This window comes from Dromaius novaehollandiae, chromosome 2 (assembly GCF_036370855.1).
Source record: "Dromaius novaehollandiae isolate bDroNov1 chromosome 2, bDroNov1.hap1, whole genome shotgun sequence".
NCBI classification, from domain to species: domain Eukaryota; kingdom Metazoa; phylum Chordata; class Aves; order Casuariiformes; family Dromaiidae; genus Dromaius; species Dromaius novaehollandiae.
Window position 1 is genome coordinate 3,832,671 of NC_088099.1, and position 22,842 is coordinate 3,855,512.

Consider the following 22,842-nt stretch of genomic DNA (forward strand, 5'->3'; position numbering starts at 1 on the left):
AGTTAAAACATCTACAAAAGTAGGCCATAAACACACTTTTTCCTTCATTTAGAGATCCCACAGCTGTTCCATATTTCTGGCACATGAATAAAGTTGATACAAAGAAAGAGCAGCATGACCATCCTAACCTCTTTCCCTCTTTCCTTGGCCAAGATGGGGAGTGGAAGACCCTTGCTACGGACATTTCAGACTGCTGCTACTATGCAAATAATCTCTCCAGGGGATTCGTTTACTGCTTCAGGATTGCCTGCATCAGTAAAGCAGGAATGGGCCCTTACAGCAACCCCTCTGACAAAGTGAAGATCAATGAGCAAGATGAAATGGGTAAGGTACTTAGTAATTGGAAAGCATTTTGCTTTTTCTGCATCAGAACAATTGTACCTTTTTAAATACAGCTTCAGAAGTCCAGACGGAGTGAATCAAGACCAATTTCACTTGGCTCGGGGTGTTTTGAGGCCTTGGCCTCTTTGGCTGTCTTATTCACAAGTGAATTCTTTCCTAATTCTGGACAGAATTAGAGGAATATCTATGCAAGGCATCTAGAAACTGTGGATCATGCACTGAAGATAACATGCTTGCTAGGCCTTTGAATACCACTCTGTTTTGAAGTGAGATCCTGAGGAAACAGGCCTGGGACAAGAAACTTGTTACTTGAGGCATTCATCTAATAATACATTTCTGCCTCCAAGGCCGCTATTGTCAAATTCCTTTATGCCAATGTGTCCAGCATTTCCAAACAGATGCTTTAACATGTCAGGGGATGTTTTACTATTTCCAGGGAGCACTCAAATAGAATTGTGTGTCAGGACCAGAGCAACTTGTTTCAGCTGATGCCCTGAAATACCCAGCTGAAACAAATTTCTGTTCCTTTAGCAGTGTCTTATCATGCACTGATGACTGGTTTTGTGAGAAGACAAGAACCAGTAACTGAATCAAAAGTCAGCAATTGCAATGAAAGGTTTGATATCGTAGTCATAGGACACAACATACAGTCAATCTCACATGGTCTTGAGTGATGACACCAGGTCATCCAGGATCTGTTTGCATTACAATACGACTTGGTGTCACAGGTACAAGGCAACATGGAAACTTGCCTGGAGAAAGTTCTGCTATTGCATTTATCTTTGTTCATAAAGAGGTAGTGGAGGATGGCTCAGAGAGGCTGTAGCTTCCACATAGAGGTGTTTTGCTGTGTAATCCCCATCACTTTGTCTGCAGAATTTCATGCTACGATGCAGAGCTTCCCATCAACTGCTACTGAAGAAGAGAGTGAAATAATAGCACCACCCGAACCCTTCCCAACCTACCAAACCTATGCCTTCCAAACAGAGATCAAAAGGTAGGTAGCTTAACTGAGTGCTCAGCTAGCTGGAGTGGAATGCTGCATGTAGCTAGGACTAAGAAAAGTGACTTTATAAAAGCCCTGCTCAGCTACTGGCATGGTATTTTGATGAAAGCACCTCCAGCAGCAAGGACATTGGACGTACAAACCTGAGAGCATTGGCTGAGCAGTCTTCATTGTGGTTTTCTAGGATTCAGATGCGGATTTTCAGGGAGAGAACGAAGGGCCTGTTCTGAGCACTGTATGCTGGGCAACAAGCCCCTTAACATATTTCTAAGTGAGCCTTCACTTAGTGACACCCTTCTAAGTGAGTCCCAGGCTAACAAAGGCCCCTCTCCTTGTCGCATCGTTCTTTGCAGCTATCGGTTTCAGGCGTGGTGTTGGGACTCAGCTTCCACTGCCTAGAAGGTAGGCACCTAGGCCCAGAAGGACCTGGGATCCTTCTGTCACCAGCAGAGGGAAGTCGCTGCCTCCAGGGAGTAGTTTTCTTGCTCTAGACAGGATGAGCCACATTCTCTCCCTCTCTCCCAAAGGATTTAGGATCTCGCTCCTGCAGCGTAAAGTGGCTGTACAATTTAGAGACAGAGGGAAGAAGTGCTGACTGTGACAATAGTTGCAATAACCCAGCATAGGGCATGGATGAAAAATATGCAGTGGGATCCTGTTGATTTTAAAATGCAGAAGCTCCTGGCTCTTCCAGAAGTAGCAGAAGTTTAACTTGCCTTTGTGTTCCTTTGTACCAGGGGGCGTTTCAGCATCGTCCGACAGTGCAGGGAAAAAGTAAGCGGCAAGACTTTGGCTGCTAAAATCATCCCTTACTGGCAAGAGGACAAACAGGCTGTGCTCCTGGAGTACCAAGTCCTGAGGAAGCTTCATCACACAAACATAGCTCAGCTGAAGGGAGCCTATGTCAGCCCACGACACTTGGTGTTGATCCAGGAGATGTGCGTGGGACCAGAACTACTCCATTCTTTGGCACTACGGTAATAAATGAAGGAACTCCTGGAGGGAAGGATTTCCGGTCGGGGCTGATGTCAGTAGTAAAGCAGCTGTTGTTTTCACTTGTCATACTTGATTATCTCTTTCCATCTGTTCCAGTGGGCTATCGTTGCTGGATTTGTAGTGCATTTGTTTTGTGACTTCTTGTGACACAAGAAGATGCTTCACTTCCCTACCTGGATGGGGTAGAGGACAATTCAGGGTCATCCAGTTTAGAGGTTGAAAGCATCATACAGTAGTTGATATGAAACTCTCTCTCCCATAACAAGGAGATTACTGTGACTCAGGAAGCCTTGTTTCCCCTCCAGATTGTTTCGCAAGGACCTCATGGGATTAGACTTCCAGGGGAGGATGACAGTGGGTGCAGACTGGAGCTCTTGGGCGTGCAAATAGAACACCTCTGGTTTCTCTCCGCTTTCCTCTACCAGGCCATCCTACTCAGAAGTGGAGATCCGAGATTACCTGTGGCAGATCCTGAGTGCAGTTGAGTACCTCCATGCACACAGCATCCTGCACTTGGATCTCAGGTCTGAAAACATGATCATCACTGAGCCCAACCTGCTGAAACTCCTGGACTTTGGCAATGCACAGTTCTACACGCAAGACAAAGTTATTACCATGGACAAGTGCATGGACTATGTTGAAACCATGGGTAAGTACAGAGTTGAGTCAGAGCAACCTTGGTCTTGCATGCAGTCCATGGTAAATAGGGTCAGACTGGGCCGTTGGGCAGTTTACAGCTGGTCCCAGCAAGCAAGGTCTCCCAGGTGCTGCCCTCTGAAAGTCTGAGTTTGCAGGGATGGCTGGCAGTGACAGCTTTGCCCCTTGCTGACCATGGGGAACACAGCCAGAGGTCATGGCCAACACCACCCTGGCTGGCATCCATGTGCCCTGAGTTCATTGGAGTAGTGCCACTGTCCTCGTTTTGCCTGGCTGCCCTATGTGGGGCTCGGGAGGAACCACAGACATGCAGTCCTGAGACTTGACTGGCAAACCACAGAGCTCATGTCAGGGATGTCCCTGACAGCCACAGAACCCCTTATGAACATATGCCATATCCATACCAATATTCATGCTCTAGCCCTCATATTCCCATTGGTGTCATGTGGTTGATAGGAGAGAAGAGACATCTGTTTTTTACCAGTGAGAAGGAGACCGGGCCTTCAGCATCCCCCATGGGAAATGTACATGATACATAAAATGGGAAGTAGTAAAACAGCCAGATCAGGAGGTGCAAGAAACCCAAAATACAAAGCCCCTTAGAAATGAGCTCAGACGTGCCCATTGGTTTTATGTTCTCAAAGTTCCATTGCATTTATGACCCATGGAGGTGTCCTACCTCAAGCATCTCCCTGTGCTAGATGGGTTTTTTCTTCATCCTTTGGGGAATGTAGCAAAGTATAAAAGTACCTACTGCTTTTGTGCTGGTCGTAGTGCTGTAGTGCAGAACGGAGCTCAGTTTACTCACATTTGCTTTTCTAGCTCCAGAACTGCTGACAGAGCAAGGAGCCCTGCCTCAGACTGACGTCTGGTCCATCGGCATCACAGCGTTCATCATGTAAGTCAATCTGCCACAGGAGCCACTTTAGAAGTGCGGTTGCAGAGTCCTCAACCAGGGGTGATGCATTGACTCAGATACTTCGACCTCAGTTATGTATTTTCTCCCCGGCAAGGCCACAGAAGGCTGTGATGAAGGGTGTGCAGCTGGCTGCCCCATGTGAGGATGCCCCGGGCCCAGAGATGTCTCCAGATGGAGCAACAAGCTGCCTGTATAGCTCCTTTCCTCTAAAAGTAGAGTAAGGAGGCTGTTTTGCAACACAGCAGCTGCTTGTGTTTCTCACTCAACTTCATTTCAAAAGCCCCAACTTCAACAGGAAAATTTGAATTACAGCAAATGGAAAAGCAGCCAAACTCATCAAACCCACTGACATGAACTTCCTCTCACTGCTGGGTGGGAATTCTGGGAAGCAGAAGCATCTCTAGAATGGCCTTTCATGCTGATGAGTTCTTCTTTTGGGTTAGGTTGAGTGCCAACTACCCTGTCAGCTCTGACGTAGCCTGTGAATTTCTGAGAATGACCAGGAAGGGGAAAGTGAAGCTCACGCGATGCTATGCCGGTCTCTCTGGAGGGGCAGTGTCATTTCTCCAGAGCACGCTGTGTGCAAATCCCTGGTAAGGCAGCGTCTCCCTTCCCAACAGGACAGTTTATGCAGCTCTTGGTTATTGCCCCTTCCTTCTCTCTGTTTCTTAGGAGCTTCCTCACCCAGCATGGCTCCTCGATTGATGTTCTCACATTTTTCTGTCCTAGGGGAAGACCGTCAGCCTCAGAGTGCCTTCAGAGCCCATGGCTCCAAGAGACAGGTTTGGATAACAGACAACAAGCACTGGTTACCTTTCCCACCACCAAACTGAGGAATTTCCTCATGGAACGGGAAAAGAAAAGGGGCCTGCTGTGCTCCAAGTACGGCCTGATGATTGCACAGTGAAGTGGATGAGAAGACGGCGGTGAATTGTCTCCCTCCCCGCTTCTGCATTTAGTGTTTGGTACCAGAGGATACTGTCAAGTTACTGTGCATCAGCTGAGTTAGGGTGACTGCCTGGAGTTGTGCATTTAGCTCTCTGAGCACGCAGTTTAGCATAACTGTGAGCAGATTAATTCTTGCATTTGCCACAGGGTAGGAACGAATGCACAGACCGTTAATGTGGCTCGTCTGACTGATGGTAACTTGACAGTATGTGTGTCACTCACTTGGCTCCAAGCTTCCTGGAGGAGGAGGAGGCAAGGAGGAGTTAGAGAAGGTGATAATTAGACTGTAGGATGGAATCAGAGTAAATATCAGAAAGATTCACCAAGGGGAAGTAGTACAAAGTGTAGCACCTGCCTCTTTTTGAGCTGATGGTGAATAGCAGTGTATCTAAGGGCTTTGGATGAAAAGGCCCGACTGGATAAAGCTCTGAGCAACACGGTCTGAGCTGATAGCTGACCCCGCTTTGAGCAAAAGATTGGACTGGAGGCCTCCTGAAGTCACTTCCAACCTGACTTATCCTGTGATCCTACATATTTGCCTAGTACCAGGCACAAGGCTGGAGTGGTGGGACTCTGCCAGCATCCATTGGCAGCTGAGCTCAGCATGTCGCTTGCCTGGCCGAGTACACAACTAGACAGCACCGTCCTCACAAGGCCTGACCCTGGCTTAAACAGGGCTTTGCCACCCAAGCTAGAGGAGAATCCTTCTAGCTGCGGAGAAGCTGCAAAGGGAGGTGCAATTATGCGTTATGTGCGTGACAGTGTTACTGTAGACGGGGCTTTCCAGTAACTGCTGAGTTGCATCTCTTCCTAATCTTGCAAGTGGCGATAGCTTGCTTGGCTTTGAGCAGAGTTACTGTTCTCCATGGGCACCCAACCTTTGTGGTTTGTAAAACCATGAAGCTTTGCTTTTCTTTGGACAGGTATTTCTTTTTGACAGGCATTTGTCACATGTGATCTTAAAGCAACTCCTCCTCTGTCTTATTTTATCTGCATCTGTTGTCTTAGCAATATGTTAAAGAGCAAATGTGCAAACCTGTGAAAAAACAGCTTTGCCAAGCTGTGACTTGGTGTATGGGCTCCTTTAGGAAAGAAGTTCCCAGGGGAGGCCTAGTTATGGTCATTTTGCTAAGTGCCTGTGTGTTAAAAGCCCCCCTCTACTAGGGTAATTTCCTAGTGCATTACAAATTTTCAGTGCAGCAACTGCGTTGTTGTTGAATGAAGATCTCCGGATAGAGGAAATCTGCTCTGAGCTGCCTAGTCCAGGTGGTTCATGCTGCTCGTCGCTCTGGCTGCATCTGGACAGAAGGTACGTGCTCTGCTATAGCATGTACAGCACCTCTTCTGCCAACAGGAGGAAAGAGAAATTGGGGCTGGGACTGACCAGCAATTGCACTCAACCACGTAGTAGTGCAGTTCTCACATTTGCAGGCCACAGACAGTAATGGGCCATGGATAACTGTATATTTCAGTCCTTGTCAGCCTCGGTTTTAGATGCTGAGATTCCCGGAGACTAGGGGGGGCATCAAAGATGCTCACAGGCTGTGTGAAGAGCGCATTGGAGGAAAGTGGGGTAGATGGTGCTTTCGCTTTAGGATGGCTTTAAACGTAATTGCACAGCGGTAAAAGCATCAAATGCAATAATGACTGTGACCTCATTATGCGCAGAAAATTTATTGCTAAGAGACATTGGCAGTTCAAGGCGCAGCTGCTATTTTCTGGGGACTGCGCAGACACAGCTATCAAGAGACGTGAAAGTGGTGCCGTTGGCAAATGCCGTATGTTTTGATTCTTTGGAAAAATCCAGACCATCCTGAAGTTTCATGTACCTCTGTGTTCTTCAGAAACTGCTGGGCGTTGCTTTCCTTTCCTGTGGGTAGTCAGCTGTGCAATTTCTTTGTACTTACAACCTCAGTGTGCCTTTGCGTTTCTGTGAAGTGGAAGCTGTATCTATTGGTTCTGCTGAGTTTCTTGAGTTTTCCGTATGAGCAGCATGTGGTAGGACGCTTTCTCAGCAGCATCTGGCTGTGTTGAGAGGGAGGAGAGTCCTTATTATGAGTCCTCTGGTACAGTATAGAAAGGGTAGCTGATAGCAGAGGAGCTTTCACTGTGCTGGGCAGAGCAGACATGGATTAGACTGTAAAGCTTTGAACGTCAAAGTTATCTTGTCTTCATGATGCATGAAAGAAGAGAAACCAAAGGTTTTAGGGCCAGACTCCATGCCCAGTTCTGTGGGGAGGGGGGCAGAGATGTTATGGGAGAAGGCACTGTTATGAGATCCAGCCCATTAAACTTCTCCTGACCCCAGATTGCTTCCAATTTAACCTATTTTAGAAATCCAAGGAGGTTTCTGTTGGCACAGCCTCGTTCTTTACTCTTGCTGGAGCACTTTGGGATGGAAAGCTCAGTGTTGGAGGACAACCTGTCTAAGCATAAAACTTCACTTGCAGATTAACTCACCTGGAGCTTTGACACTCCCCTTTCTCGTATGACTCAACTTAAGTGATTTTTGCTTCTCATGTTTGCATGTATTTGAGCATGTCTGAAGTCCTTTATAGACTCAATATTGTTTTGTTAACTAATGCTAAATAAACCATTCGGAGAAAGAAGTAAAGCCAGATTTTTCTGCAGACCTGTTGTCCTTGTTATTATTTTTATATCCTTGCACAGTATTGTTATACTATATGGCTCTGTATCACCCAGAGACTTTGGGGATGTGACATTGCACCCACCCCTGCACCCTCCTATAGTATAATGTAGCTTCTGAATGGCCCAGAAATAGCTCCTGCCTCATGAGAAAGAGAGACTAGCTCTGGATACTGCTGCCAAAGGTATCGGGGTGGTTCTCTTTACAGTGTTTAAACGGTTCTCTTTAAAGCGGCAGTCTAAAAGTTCCCACGTAGCCGTGGTGTTGGAGCTCCCTGAGTCCTTCAGGTCATCGCCCAGCTCTGGGTCACCTCTCCTGGCCTTACCCCAGGGAGCTGCCAGGAGGGGGAGGCTCCGTCGTGCACTGCTAATGCACCCTCACAGGCAATATGCCTAAGGAAAATGCATGTATTATGTATATATAAATGTAGGCATTTCCTAAACCCAGTCTAACTCACCCCGACCCAGGCAAAGAGACCCTATGCCATGCGAGTAATGCCAGCATATATACACTGGGCCTTAACCATAGGTGACCCTCATGCAAACCATCTACACAGAAAATCCGCTCACTAAAGTGTGCCTTGAGGCAGGGATGGCACTTGGCCTCCCTTGTGTAACCAGGACACAGATGGGGCTCCCACTTGTGTCTCCTGGTGGGTGAGAGGCTGGAGCAGTCACCGAAGGCTTCGATGCAGCCGGCGCTGGTGGCTGGGCGATGCGGAGTGGTGGGAGAGGTTGGTGAGCTGGCTCGGGCGCTTGGGGCATGTCACTGAACAGCACAACGGGCTCAGCTGGATGCCTGCGGTGGCTCGTCTGCCTGCTTCACCTGGGAGCAGGTGTACAGGAGCTCTGGGGATTTGAAGGACCCCCAGACAAGACCAGAAGGTGCTTCCACACTCCTCGGGGTTCTTGCTTTCACTCCTGTCTTACATGGGTGTGTTTTCCTACTCCCTATCTAATTTTCCTCTGTTTCCTCCACAACAGACTGAAGATAACGCCAAAGGAAGGGCATCCGCTAAGCCATGCTTGAAGACAGCGGTGGGACAGAAGGCATCGCGGCCAGCCATCTTCTCCACCAGTGCTGCCTCGCGAGCACGGCTCTGCTTTCTGCGCCCCGCTCGGCATAACCAGATGGGTGCCAGCTCATTGCTGTGAGAGCGTCAGGCCAGGTTTTTGGTAAGAGCATTAGCTTTGCGGTCTGACTCTACTGGGAAATGGGGCATTTTTATTTATCTTAGTGGTGCCCCAGGTGCTTGACAACTTCTCTCCAAATTTTCCAATGCTCTAAGGCCTGTAGTTTGCCCTCGAGATACAGTTACAACATAACTCTGGCCTCCAGAGAATAAAGCCAAATTTGGCTTTGATGTTTTGACACGTCTGAAAATGTTTGAGTTGGGCTCCTCGGTCATATGTAATCGCCAAAGTCCAAGGTTAGCATCGGGATAAAATCAATCTGCTGTCCCCTGGCAAGGCTGTGCTTTAACTCTCGTAAGGGTTGTTGTTGTCAGAGCTTTGACCGCTGAAGGGAAAAAGCAAAGCAAGGTTCACAGGGCGAAGTTTTATCTTTTATTGGACCGGCCGTCATAGGTGCATAAAGCAGGGATGTTTTGGGGCCCAGAGATAGCTGTGGCTGCAGCCCACGAGGGGTTGAGGTTGTTATGGTCCTCGCTCCTGCCCCAGTCCTGTCGTCTCCTCCACCACCCTTCCCACCACTCCCCGACTTCCACAGCCCCCCCGGGCCATTGCGGGCTGCTCCGCTGCCGGAGCATGCTGGGGGAGAGAGGGGCCAACGGGAAGCGGGGACGATGCGCGCTGGTGTCCCCAGCTGTCCACATCTTAAGCCATGTGGATGCATGGAAATGGTACCTTAGGTTATCACTGATGCTTTCAACTCCCTTTACCTCCCAGTAACATAGCAAACGAGACTGGCAAGCTCTCTCCTTTTCCTAGGTGGGAAGAGGGGGAGGGTTGTGTGTTGTGGGGGTGTCCATGGTCAGTAGGTCCTGCCTCTGCTCTGAAGGACGTCTGCCTGGGGACCTCAGGGGAATACATTTTAATCTGATGCCAAAAGGAGTTTACAGGCAAGACCATGCTAAGCCCACGATGAAACCCTCGCGTCCGCAGAGAGCGTATTTATTGTTCTCCGACCTTTCAGTGGCTTTCTGAATGCAGTCAGGCGTTTTGGATCGACAAGGGGAAAAGTGGGGAGGAGGGAGACAACTCCCAAGCGTGCAGGCTGATGCCATTCTCCACGGATGTGCTTTGTGCGGAAAATACGCTTGCTTCATTGCATTTCAATACATCGTTAAGAGTCTGATAACAAAATAACACAGTCCCAAGGTTAGTTGGAGTAAAAACAGTACAATAACCATAGACACAGAGCGGTGAAACATGCAATGGAAATAGAGAGAAAAGCTACAATAACTATTAAACAAGGGAGATCATACCAGCATCCGCTCTTACAAAAGAGCTCTGCACAGATCCGATACCCGCGTGAGGAGTTTTGTGCAGTTTATTTCACCGGCAGCTCCTAAACAAGCCAGGAGGCCAAACGTAATGAGGCTTTTCAAATTAAAAGCGCAGCCGGTATCTGAAGCGGACGTCACGAACAGGCTGCATCGTTCCAAATCCCCAGCGGCTGATGTCTATCGGCGGGATCTCCTCTTCTCCGTTAAGCAGCTCCAAGTCGTAGTAAGTCAGCAATAAGAACACAAATAGTTTCATTTCATTGGTCGCAAAGAACCGCCCGGGACAGATGGATATCCCTGCTCCCCAAGGCATGTTAAAGTATTTCAGCTTTTTCCCATTCTTGTAGAAAATTTTCTTGGTGCCATCTGGGTTTAGGAACCGGTCGTATTTAAATTGGTGAGGCTCGGGATGGATTTCTGGGTCCATCTGCACAGAGGCATGTGGGAACAAAGCCACCCTGTCTCCTTTGCGCAGGGTGTATTCGGTCCCGTTGCTCATCTTAAGGGTCATGTCCTGCAGGACGGCTCTGATAAGGATTGGGGCTGCAGCCAGCCGCAGGGTCTCCTCCAGAGCACTGTTCAGAACAGGCATCTGGTTTAACATGTCCCTAGTGATGTTAATCGGCGGGCTACCTTGCTTCACTTCCTGGCCGCTCTCCCTGGAGACTTTATCCACTTCTTCCTTCACAGCCTTCATAGCTTCTGGATGCTTCATTAGATAAAAGAGGAGCCAGAAGGCAGCTGGGCCAGTATTGCCTTGGGATGCCCAGAGGAGCACAAACATGAAACGATCCCGCATGTACTCAGGGACACCATTTTCTGCTAGGGACTGCTCTTGGTCACTTACCCACCCACTGATGTTGTCCTTCTGTCGGCTCTTCTTCACAGACAGCATGCTCCAGAAGAGCCTTTTGAGCCGCTCGGCTTCAATTTTGTCTTTGGGAGGCAACATGGCATAGGCCAGGCGAGGGAAGAGGCGGTCGTACTTCCGAAATTCATAGAACAGCTCATCAGAGTGGACACGATCGTGCTCATTAGCTTTCTCCTTGTTACATGCCCCTTGGTGTGACTCACTGCCGTACAAAGCCAGGTACCCAGCTCTGAAGATGATGTTGTAGCAGTAGTTGAAGAGACTGTCCTCTTGCCACGTTCGCTCCCCCTCTCCTGAGTTCATCTGATAAAGCATCAGCTTCTGCAAGTTCTCCATCATGGCTTGTGTCATGACAACGAGTCCATCTCCCATCAGATGCTTTGTGCTTGATAGCTGAATAATCTTGTGGCTTACTTCAATGGTCTTGTATCCAAAAACCCGGAGGACCAGTTCAGATGCAAACTTCTCAAAGTCTAGTTTGGATCGCGATTCCTTCATGATGGCACCAAAGCAAAAGGGGTCCATCACGAAGGTGAAGTAATAGCCTCCAATTAGCACTGTGAAAATATCCCCGTGTTTTCTCTGCATCCTTTTCAGAAACTCTGAACTGTCCTTTCTGAAATCCAGTGCGTAACCCAGCCATGGGATGAGACCCTTGTCCAGAGGGGGCTCGTTGGGTCTCCTTCTTCGAAACGCTCCCAGGAGGTAGAGCCCACCAAGCAGTGATGCTACCAGGGAGCAAAGAAGAGTTACGCAGAGAGCCATGGGAGCTCTGCACCCTTCCAGGGCTTTGACCTGGCCTGGGGCAGGAGAGGGCTCTTTATTCACATCTGGTTACTGATAAGCTGATGCACAGCTGACAACCTCAGTCCCTATTGGTGGCAAATATTTATCTTTCCCCTGCTGAGCTCTGCCGCTTATACCTCCCTTTCCTTTTGCTAAAGACAGATATTTTTGAGCACAGTAAGGGCAGGTACAGTCAGGTAAAAGGTACGTTACAATCATGTTGGAGTGACTGGAGTGGAGTGAGGTTGATGGGTTTCAGCCTGTGCTTTGCGGGAACTTAAATTACTTTTTCTAAGCTAAAAGCTGCATCTGCATTGAGCCTCGCTTTTTGGAAAAAAGGGGGGAGGGCAGAGAATTTCACTCTGTGATTCCTGCCCTTAATACCAGGCTATGGGCTGCTGGCTGAATAAGAGACCGAGAGGTTGGAAATGCTGCCATGAGTTCAGGGGAGAGGAAGAGGGATTTAGGCTGAACTGATTTGGTCTCAAAACCCAAGAGAAGGGAAGATCTCCAACATTTTGAGGTTCTCCAAAACCCAGTGCCCCATAAGTGCTCTCTCGGCTGTGCAAGCACTGCTAATCCGTACAAGGGCAAAACAGCTCAGGTTCACCTTCCCCAGGGTTCATGAGGGTTTAAATCAATCACAGACCCGGCTCTGCCCTCTCAGCCCCAGTCTCTCCCTTGCGTCCGTCCCCTCTCCTCCCAGCCGTCCTACTGCGTTTGCCTCGGCCCTCATCTGTTTTACCCCAAACTCTCAGTTCCCAACCCCTGCCTCTTTGTGCCTCCTGTGTTTTTACCCATTTGCCTTCTGTTTTTCTGTGTCTTCTGCCCACAGTGTCCTCCAGACTTTCCTGGGATCCTTCCCTTCTAGTTAGGATTTTAGCCACCACTGAACTTTAACCATGATTAATCTATAGTGTGTTAGACCTCACTTATAGCTCATCTCAGGGAGGCATAGAGCAGGTTATTTATCTGAGGAGTCCCTGCTAAGGCATAAATTGTGATTTTGGTAGAGGTAAGGCTTCTGGTTCACTTTAAAATACAATTCTACAGAGTGATCTTTTAGTTAGCTGGTGTATCACCATCAGGCTTCAAATTGTCTGGCCAAAAAAGAAACCTAATTTCTGCAGCAGGGGTAAATCACAGTGAATACCAGGCAGGTCAAGGTCTCTATGCAAGGCAGAGACAACAGAAGTTGACCAATAAACCAGATATCTCAGGCCAAAGTAGCACCATCACTTCAGTCAGGTGTTAATCTGGACTGCCACCAAGGACACTCCTGCCACCCGTCACCTTCCAGCTCCTTGTTTTTGCTGAGTCCCTCTGCCAGCATCAGCTTTTGTGAGCTGGGCCGGGGAGCCCTCCAGGCTGAAAACTAGTCCCCCTTCCCATTCCCTGCTCAAAATGGCAATTGGTGTGCTGTACCAATGCCGCAGATCCCTTCTGCCGTGCAGGACCATGCTGTGACCTGCTGCGCCGTGGGCAGGGTGTCTCCTAGGAGGTCTCCTTTGAATGCCCCATGGCCCAGCCGTCCCAGAGTGCTCTTTCCCTCCCCTGTAGACAACGTGCCTGAGCTGTCTCCCATCAGTTTAGCAGCATGGGCAGCTCTGCAGCCACTCGCCTACCTAGAAATGTATTTTGTGGGCACTTTGTGTGGTGTAACGGGCTCATGCAGAGCCTCCCACCACCCCGCACGGCGTGCATGGTGTGGCTGTTGCTGCTCTCATTTGTGGGCCTGGCCAAGAGTGTGTGTCCCAGAGAGGTGCACACACACACACACGGCACTAACATGACCAGCCACACAGATTGCCATGGACAGTGCTGCACCCACATATAACACTAGCAGAGCTCCCATAACACGCAAGTATAGATAGCCAAAGCCCATCCCTGCTCTCCAGGAGGATCAGGATTGAAGTTCATCAGTGAAGACACACACACGCCCTCACTCTCTTGAATCACAAGCACACCCACATTCACCGATCCCTCCACTGTCAGCAAGGCCTGCAAGTCCCCGTAATGTCCATGCCCAGACTGTGGGACCCCTCACTGGTATGCAGGTCTCCCACTCACCAGCCAGCCCAGCTTGATGCTTGCTGGCAAAGAGATGCATGCCATCACCCTCTTGTCTCACAGACACCCACACACTTGCAGGTCCCTCGAATATCAGCACAGGCCCCCACCCCATCTCATATCCACATCTGGCCCCTGGGCTCCCTTCCCAACCTCTGGCTCGGACATTGAGTCTTTCCAGATGCTAGTTTCCTCCTACTCGCCGGTCAGTCTGGCTTGAAGTTTGCTAACAAATTACACATGTGCACACACTCACACAGGACTGAAGTCACTGGAGAGGAATGAGCATGCCTCAGTCTTTCCAGCTGATGGGATTTAGACCGCTCACATATATGCACATGCCATGGTCCTTCCAAGTGCTGACCCCCAGCCCCACTCTGGTTGCTGCCACTTAGACCTTGCAGCACACATGTAGGAGAGAGAGTGACGTTACACAGAGAGATGGTTAAGAGAAAGGATTTAATAAGGAGACAGTGGTGATCGGGAGCAGGGCTCAGACAAGCGTGCTGACTGGCAGCTGCTTATACATGATTGGTTCCTTTTTCTTGCTTCCTCCTCTCTATTTTCCCACACTGGCTCTTCCCTGATACCCCCTTCCCACTTTCCCCTCCTTTGGTCCTTCCTCTAAGCATCCCATAATAAGTCTTGCACAGTCCCACAGGTCACTCTCAGATACCGCGTAATACTCATGTTAGTCCTGTTTCCTGCCTCCTATGAGCTCAGGCTGGCCCTGGTGGTGCCTGGGTTGTTCCTTAATGGTCCATCAGTCAGTGCCTGAAGAGACTTGGTCTTCATTGCCATCTCCGTTATCACCTGCTCCTTAATGTTTATGTATTTGTGTGTTTAATTTAGCAATTTCCTTGTTAGTTGCTATTTCCTTTATGCTGAATAGTCCTGAGAGTTACTGAGATAACAAAATGAAGCAGATACCCTTTCCTCATTCCCTCATGATCGGATCCATTGAGTGACATCCATATCAGATCACTGGCTGAATATTTATTCTCTTTTTTTTTTAAACAAAGAAGTTGCAGCCTCATCATTTTGAAAACACACCTTAGGAATGCTGACAAGAAAAATAACTGCAGCAAAACCAAATCCATTCCAGATCAACTCAAAACCCCTCTCTGTCCTACCAGCATCTCTCCTACCAGTAGCTCAGTTCAGCAATAAAACTAAAAGGGTGATGAGGGTTTTCTTTCTAATTATTAATTTTGTTTTGCACATTTCTAGTCAAAGTTTGATTGGTTTCTAATACCTTGACTAACTACTTAACTAATAACCTTGAACTTTAAAGCTACACTGGTTAATCAGAATTGGCTAATAGCTAACAGAGCTGTTCTATTCAAGGCCATGCTCTCACTCTGTGATGATACAAAGCCAATATTTGCAGTATCCACAGCTCTTTTTTATCTTGTCAAAATGTGTCCATAGGAACACAAAATACCTCCACTACTGTTCTGCTGAGAACATGTTTTTATTTTTCTCTCTGCCTCACTGGTTGTAACTGGTTTGACCTCTATTGCTTTGAGGATCAAACTGATCTTGAAACAAGTTCTGCCTCTCCAGAGGTCATCATTTGGTTTCAAAATGCGACCCTCTGGTTACCGACATCCAGGGTGGAACCGAGCTCACGGAGGAGGACATTTACTTTTCCATGGCTCCGGGTGAGCTGGGTGTCTGAGATCTTCCTATAGTTAACAGAGAGTGGTGGGATCCCTGGAGCTGCTGGGCTCACCCAACAGCGAACACCTACGTTTAGCCATCTGACTTGCTTCCTCAGCTCCACTGACTGCATTGACTAGATCCACAGTGTAACAGGAGCTTGGACCCAGCTCACAAGGAGATACCTAGAGACAAATGTCTCAGGCTGCAAGCTTAAACCTGCTGCTGAAATTTCGGGGTAGCAGATAATTGTTCCTGTTGTGAATCACTTCACATCTTTTGCATGAGTTGTGTCGAAGGAATATTTTATGCAGCGTTGCAAGGCTGAACTTCTGCTTGTACTGGCCAGGCTGTGTCCCCATCAAAGTTGCACCCCGTTTCTCTCCCCAAAAGTTCTCTGTGTGGCTTCCTGTTCTCCTCTTCTGTTTCCAAGATCCAGTCTCCTTCCTTCCCTCCTAGTTAAATCCTCCCCTTGCCAAAGATGCCGAGGGTTTAATTTACTACCCCTCAGACACACAATGTGCTGCTCAATAGATTTGAGTGTGGCGCAGCTCATCCTAATGGAGAAACCATTGGATGACTCAGAACTTAAAAGTGCCTATTTCCTCCCAAGGTGTCTATTGGTAAAGGGATCAGCTCAGTTGAACACGTCTACCTGGCAGATGTCAAAAGCCAGGGGAAAACCCCCTAGGTTGAGCTTCTGACCACCTGTGTCTGGCCTGATGGATGGCCACCAGGAAATCCTTTCTCCTCACCTGTACCACAAGCAGTGGGGATCATGAAATTGCTCTCCTTGATCAGTCACTTTGGGATCTATGAGTGAAAATTTCTGCACAAGGTCTCAGGTCTGCAGGTTTCGGTGCACATGAGCTACATAAAATATTCCTTCATCCACTACTGTCTCACCTTTTACATACCCCTGGCAGAAACTGGGCTTCTTCCATGACCATAAATGCTGGACAATCCTTTTATAATAACTCTGGTTACAACAAAAAAATCCCACACTTAGTTTTCCATCCTGAGTGTGGGCAATCCTCATCCTGATGCTGGCTCTAGGATGAGGTTTCTGGTTACCCAGTGCTGTGGGCTCACACCAACTCCATCTGATGGCTAGGCCCAGTAAAATACATCAGAGAGGACGTACATGTTCATGCATTTATTTCAGTGTAATGTAAACATTTATCATGCATTTGTGATACTCAACATCTCTATCTGAGCAGCATATCTGCTACAAGACTGACTTGTTTCTGAAAGCTGGATGTCGAGGAAACCACTTCTTGTCATAATGGCCCTAGGGATCTTCCATAAATACAACCGAAATCGTTTCTTCACAAAAGCATAGAGCAAGGGGTTGAGACAGCAATGGACCAAGGACAAACTCTCTGTGATCTGCATGGCATAGTCCAATTGCCTACTCCTTTCACAGTTCCTGATCACACCAACATCTTGCAGGGAGTGAAGGATGAGGACAACATTGTAAGGGGACCACAGAAGAAAGAAAACACCCACCAGAGTAAAGACTAAGCAGAGTGCTCGCCTTGACCCAGGGATGGGAGAAGTGGTGAGGACACAAGCTATGCGGGAATAGCAGAACACCATGAAGAGGAACGGAACAAGGAAGCCCAGGATGTTTCGAATGGCCTGAAAAACAACTTTCCAAAATAAGTGTTTCTGACCGTAATCATGAGTGCACGTGAGAGTTTTGTTGTGGATTGGCTTGATGTTTGTGAAGATGCCATCAGGAACAGAGAGAAGTATGGAAAGGATCCAAACCACCGACAAGATAAGGATGGACTTCCTCTGCTTCATTGAGTTGCGAGGAGAGCAAGCATGGACTGTCTGCAAGTACATGTCCAGACTCATGCAGCCCACAAAAAGGACACCACTGTAGAAATTCACAGTGTACATAGTGTTTAAGAGCGGGCACAACAGGGCCCAGGTCACCCACTGAGAAATGTATAGGGCCAAAAAAGGGAGGGTTATTAGGAGAAGGAAGTCTGAAACCACCAGGTTCAGCAGATACACCTCAGTCATCTTCTTCTTCTTCTTGATGTGCATAATCAGGACCATAAACAGGAGGGCATTCCCAGCCAACCCGACCAGGAAAATCAAAGTGTAAAATGCTGGCAAGAATACTCTGCTAAATGAGAGTACGTCCTCCTTTGTGCAAAGACCATACAGCATGTAATCTGCCTCATCCAAGTACTCGTAAGAGTATTCGGTAGAATTGGCAGGATAATCTGTGGTATCCAGCAAGGTTGCCATGGGTGTTGTTGCCACCTTTGAAGCCACCTTTGACAAGTGGCTGCCTGGGAACAAAAAGCAAACAAAAGGGGTCACTGAGGCACTTCAAAATGTCATTTCAATCCACTTGTGAAAAGCAAGCTTCATATGTTAACTATTTGTCATGGAGGCTTTTCCTCTAGTCGTTAGGTATGAATCTCTTTGAGCTTGACAGTCAATAAACTCTGTCACCCTCTGATAACTATCTCACGTCCTGCACTCCTTGGGCTTTGTCTACACCCTGGGCATAGCTGTCTACATTTAAAAAAAAAACAAAAAACAAAAACAAAAACAAAAAAACCCACTGCTGGCTAGTCTCTGAACAAGAGGTTTAGTGTTCGATAGCCCTGATGAAAGAGATCTCTCTTGACTAAGCCCAGGTAGCCTGAGATCTTGTGGGAAAGTCTCCTGCTTTACATGCTCTGCTGGAAAAGCACTTGAGACCTGAGCATGGTCCTTTGGCTGAGTGCTGTAATCATCCGACCACAGGGGTAAGTGGTATATGGTATATTCTCTCCAGGCTCAGACGCACAGAGTTGGTGTGGAGATAATAAATTCTTGTACGATAGCTGATCCGCCAGTGGATGCAAGCTACCGTCATCAGAAAACCCAAACTCATGGGCAGGCCTGAGATTTCTAGTCATCGACTGTGTCTGCAGAGCTGGAGATTTTTTTTGAATTTACCCCTATTGCAAATGGCTCTGTGTCCAGGAAAACAATCTCAAAAACACGTGGGCTTTCCGGGTTCCTCAAATTAAAACTCGAAAGTAAATTTTCGTGGTCTCATCTGACTTAACCCTAAATTTCTTCATCAAGGCATTACTTCCTCCTTACACCCTAGCAAGCTTTTGAGAAAATTTTCTGTCCTAAATTATAAGAAATCCACCACCATACCCTGCTGTGAGCTGTTCTAGATTCACCAGAGCCACTACTGAAAAAGCTGCATTTCGCTCCTTGGTGAAGCAGAACCTGCCACCAGCATCTTTATGTCTGTGGCCCTGCTCCCAGAGGCAAAATACAAAATAACTGCTCCCAATAGGGCATCAGCCCTCCAGGATCTCCGGGGCAGACTGCTCTTTGCCAGATCAACTCTGGGTCAAAATCCATGGATTCTTACAAAAGATATTGGTAAGTGGAAAACACTAGTGGTAAGGCCATTTAGGCACCAGAATTAGCCTCCTGAGTCAAGGTTAGAGGCAGAGGTTAGTTAGATTCAGCTGGAATAATTTTCTTAGAGTTAGTTGGTCATGCCTGAGATAAGAGTTATCGGTTCAGATCTTCTGAAAGTGACCTAAACTGGGCAACTGCCATTGCTGAAGAGCCCTAGCCAAAAATCTCCCATGATGGGAGATGGGCTCTGCCAGAGCCACCTCACAAAGACTTTGCTCATATTAGTACCATGAAGGTTAATGTGAGTTTTAAAGATCAGGAATAATCTCCAGGGTCTGACAGCAAACCAGGGCTGTCATGGGGAGAGGGGACACTGGCCATCCTAAACTTAAAAACAGTCCAGATACTCCTCCACCCTTACAACACACAGGTTTTCAGCCACTGCCAGACCTGCCCACCTTTCCCTCCAGGACTTGTTTTGCTGGCAGTCCCAACCAGAAGCGTGTTGTGTAGCTCGGGAAGCCTTGCCTTGCTCTCCTCGAGGTCCTCCGTTCTTCTTGCCCAGCAGACCCACAGCCCCTTTGCAGGAACCGCAGCCACCACCACCAAGCTGTGCTGCCTCCTCAGTGTTTGGATACGGCCCTGGCTGGTGTGAGACCAGGGCCACCTCCCGCTGCTCTGCCCCATTGCACCTCCTTTTGCAGCGTTCAGGAGAGCTAAAGCCTTGCTCTCGGGTGGCAAAAGGAACGTGAACACGAAGCTGATGGTCCCAGCGTAGGCTGTGCTATGCAGCCTAAGGAAGGACATACCCCATGGTGGCTCTGCGTCTTGCAGCTCCCTCCCCGTGAACCTCCCAGCAAAGGGGTGACAGAAACCCATCAGGGTGGTTGCGCATGGGAGTACCCATGCAAGGCGTTGGACGTCCTGAAAAGCAAAGCGTGCCTGGAAGTCTGGCTCTTGCACCACCCGCACATCTGTCTCACAGCTGCATGCAGGCGCTTCTGAGCACGGAGCCTGTACCCGTCGCCTGGCTGCAGAGAAACCAGCCTCTGTGCCAAAGGCGGAGAGAGGTCCTGGCTCGCCCCACAGCTAGGTGAGATAGCACCCTCCTGGGTCAAGATTGCTGCAGCTGAGTCTCCCTTTCAGATGCAAATGTTTTAGGCTAAAACGGGTTAGCAGCACCCCCACGCTCCCATTTCCCCCCCCCACCCCGATGCTGTCAGTCCCGAGCAGGTTAAGCGAAGCACCCACGGCACTGACATGGGCTCCTGGGCAGCGCTGCAGATGCGGAGCCATACGGGGGGGAGATGTGGAAATACCTGCTCCGTCCGCACGGCTGAGCCGGCTTAGATATTTGTCCCACGCAATTCCATGCAGCTGAAAAGAAAGAAAAATTGGATTTGAGTTGAAATCAAATATTTTCTTGCTTTCTCACAGTCACTTGGAGAGCACAGCGGGGTGGCTACGCCAGAACAGCGGTGCAGCACAGAGATCTGTAATTTGCGAGATCAGGAAAAGATTTTTCTGGTGGTGAGTACTTTATTTTTCCTGTTTTACACTCTAAAGAAAATCCAGCATTAGCCATATGTAGTATCAACTGCACCCTTTAGTGAGCAAATGTGCAACCAAAGCTGCCTGCCATCTCTGTGGCTAAATCCAGAGGGACTTCGAAACATCTTCCCCACCTTCTCTGCACCCACATAAGGACAAGACAACCCCATCGCTGCCCTCTGGCTGCAGCAGCCCTGAGGCTGCCGTTTGATTCAACCTGCTGCCAAGCGCTATGTGCACTCCAGCTCAGAAATTCATCTGAAGCTCGCTGCAGCATTGAGGCTTACAAACTGGCAAGCCTTCAAGAGGAGAAGGAAACCTCTCCAGGCTCGCGTGCAGGTTTTCTGCAAGAATTAAAAAGAAAATGCACTTACGACAGCTTCTTCTCCACCATTGCCTGTTCCCATTTCGTCAGATGACCGCTGGGATGTCAAATGGCTGAATCAGACTTCTAGGAACCTCTTTTACTTGTGTAAGAACATGGGCGGGTAACAAGAAGTTATTTTGACCTCCCTGGCGGCGTTTTTGCTTTCCTGGCTTTGCAGCACTGGAGGAATCCTCTCCATGCTGTGTACGAGCGTGTCTCCCTCCTTCCCCTCCCTTGACCATCTATAACCATTTCCTACAGCCAAAGCCAGCCTTTCCCATCTTCATTTCATTGTTGTCCAAACCATTTCCTACAGCCAAAGCCAGCCTTTCCCATCTTCATTTCATGGTTGTCCATCAGGACTGCGATGCCTTCTGCTATCGGTGCCTTTGAGGACCTAGGTCCCCTCCTAAAGAAATGCAGCCTCAGGTCACGCACTACTCTAGGGCAAGCCCCCCCCCCCCCCCCCGCCATCCCCCTCAGAGCCCAGAGGAACTTGAAAATCAAGATTTTGGAGTCCGGGAGGGTTGTTTCATGCAGTTCCCTTGCCATGGGCACCTGCACTCCTGGAAACACCCCTTCGGGCAAGGATTTTGCAAGTCCTTCGGCCGGGCAAGGGCCTTTTCTGCACCGTGCAGCCAATTACTGCAGCGGGGTTTACCCTTTTCTCCCACCACAAACCACCTTCGCAGGCTGGCACCTGCGGTTTGCACCCCCCAACCCGGAGGAACTGAAATGCCACCAAGAAGCAAATGTTGCTGCCTGCTCTTGCGCCACCGTCCCAGGTGGTTTGGGGAATTTCCCGAAGTCAGATGAATCCAAAAAAGGGAGAGGCCGGAGCTGGGAGCGGCAGAGGAGGACGCCGGAGCAGAGGCGGCAGGACCGGCAGGGTTAACCAGGCAGAGGGAGCTGACAGTCCTGGACGCGGAGGTGCTGGGGGATGCAGCTGGTGTCCGGAGCGCTCACAGGAAATCCGGAGGAGGCTGCGGCTGTCACAGCTTTATTTGTGCTTTTGGGAAGCAGCAGTTAGGTACTGCATGATGACATGTCTGTTGTCCTTTCCTTGCCTTCCTTGGAAGTTGTTTAAGCCCTCCTGGCTTAAACATGTCTGCAAAGAGACAGGACTTCAATGTGTGCTGGAGAAAATGGTGTAGAATGGAAAAGTTTGCCTCCATACAGGAACAATAAATCAAAATGGAACCAAGCCATTGTCACTTAAGATAAATAAAAAAGTCAGTAAAGAGCTTTAGCGGGAGGAGAGGAGGGGAGTTGATGGCATGGGGGCATGTGCAGTGTGGATGAGCACATTGTTGTGGTCAGTTCACGGTTTCTAGGAAAAAAGAGATACGCTGGGAGTTGCTGAGATGCATCTCTGAAGTTAAGCAGGACCAGTCCCAGCTGCGAGACCCCCTAGATGATCAGAGAGCCAAACGTATAAGTGTCCCCAGTCCGAAGCTGGAAGGGGGGGCCTTGGGGAAGGATGTGGGAAAGCTGCCAGTGAGCAGCCTGAAAACACGCCTGAAGGACGTGGGACACGTTAACACCAGGGTAAAAGGACTTGTGCAGGAAGCAGAGCTGGTCACACCAACGAGAAAATGCTGCTTTCAACGAAAGCTGATATAAAACCAAGCGAAGTAAATAGGTTTTCAGCAAGAATCATGCAATCCCTATGGAGAGCAGGTCTGTGCCCTGAAAGGAGCCACAACATACTGAGGGAGTCTGGAGCAGTGGGACGTGTAGAAAAAAATATAATGGGAGACATTAGCTGCACTCATTTACCCTGGAGAAATGCCCCATGTGCATGTGTTGCAAATACAGTGTTTTTAGGTGTTAAAAGTGACTGTCCCTTGGAACAGCTGCTCAGCAAAGCAGTGAAGTGATTTCAGAAGTGATTCTTGGCGGAACTGCAAGAAGGGCTGGGGCTGACGGGAGGTACCAGGGGGTCGCTCCGTGATGATGGCCACGTGTCTTCACAGTATACGGCATAGCCTTGCAGGTTTTACCAGAATAAGGAGCTTGTTGCCATGACATAAACACACGCAAGGAAGACACAGCCTTGGCTGAGGAGGTCCACCAAGCTTCCACGACCATCGTGGAGATGTTCTGGGGACAGATCTATGGTGAGTCCTTGCTGGATTGTCAAAACGGTCTCTGATTGAA

General features: G+C 48.7%; 3 protein-coding genes across 3 annotated transcripts in view; 1 reads left to right on the forward strand and 2 right to left on the reverse strand.

Moving 5' to 3' along the window:
* The window catches only part of LOC135327416 (obscurin-like), a 30,477-nt gene extending 22,985 nt beyond the window's left edge, over nt 1-7,492 (forward strand). The window contains exons 20-26 of the mRNA XM_064505656.1: nt 154-324; nt 1,219-1,339; nt 2,086-2,325; nt 2,770-2,993; nt 3,824-3,899; nt 4,364-4,513; nt 4,650-7,492. Coding sequence (XP_064361726.1) covers nt 154-324; nt 1,219-1,339; nt 2,086-2,325; nt 2,770-2,993; nt 3,824-3,899; nt 4,364-4,513; nt 4,650-4,827 — 1,160 coding nt within the window. The 3' untranslated portion in view covers nt 4,828-7,492. The remainder of the gene's footprint in view (nt 1-153; nt 325-1,218; nt 1,340-2,085; nt 2,326-2,769; nt 2,994-3,823; nt 3,900-4,363; nt 4,514-4,649) is intronic.
* Nucleotides 7,493-9,950: 2,458 nt separating this feature from the next.
* On the reverse strand, nt 9,951-11,634 carry LOC112980758 (5-beta-cholestane-3-alpha,7-alpha-diol 12-alpha-hydroxylase). The gene has a single exon (XM_026095887.2). The coding sequence runs from the start codon at nt 11,616-11,618 to the stop codon at nt 10,086-10,088; it is 1,533 nt and encodes a 510-aa protein (XP_025951672.2). The 5' UTR covers nt 11,619-11,634; the 3' UTR covers nt 9,951-10,085.
* Nucleotides 11,635-16,512: 4,878 nt separating this feature from the next.
* On the reverse strand, nt 16,513-21,107 carry ACKR2 (atypical chemokine receptor 2). The gene is made up of 3 exons (XM_026095935.2): nt 20,690-21,107; nt 20,084-20,141; nt 16,513-17,680 (listed from the first exon to the last, which is right to left on the reverse strand). Exons 1-3 carry the CDS (start codon nt 20,720-20,722, stop codon nt 16,554-16,556), a joined length of 1,218 nt encoding a protein of 405 aa, XP_025951720.2. The 5' UTR covers nt 20,723-21,107; the 3' UTR covers nt 16,513-16,553.
* Nucleotides 21,108-22,842: the final 1,735 nt, after the last annotated feature.

What these genes read in the sequence shown, in the direction of transcription:
- ACKR2 (XM_026095935.2), bottom strand. Translation starts at nt 20,722, where the DNA reads ATGGGAACAGGCAATGGTGGAGAAGAAGCTGTC. An exon ending in ATGGTGGAGAAGAAGCTGTC is followed by an intron (nt 20,142 to 20,689) that starts GTAAGTGCATTT and finishes CTTTCTTTTCAG; the next exon opens with CTGCATGGAATTGCGTGGGA. An exon ending in CAGCCGTGCGGACGGAGCAG is followed by an intron (nt 17,681 to 20,083) that starts GTATTTCCACAT and finishes TTTTGTTCCCAG; the next exon opens with GCAGCCACTTGTCAAAGGTG.
- LOC112980758 (XM_026095887.2), bottom strand. Translation starts at nt 11,618, where the DNA reads ATGGCTCTCTGCGTAACTCTTCTTTGCTCCCTGGTAGCATCACTGCTT.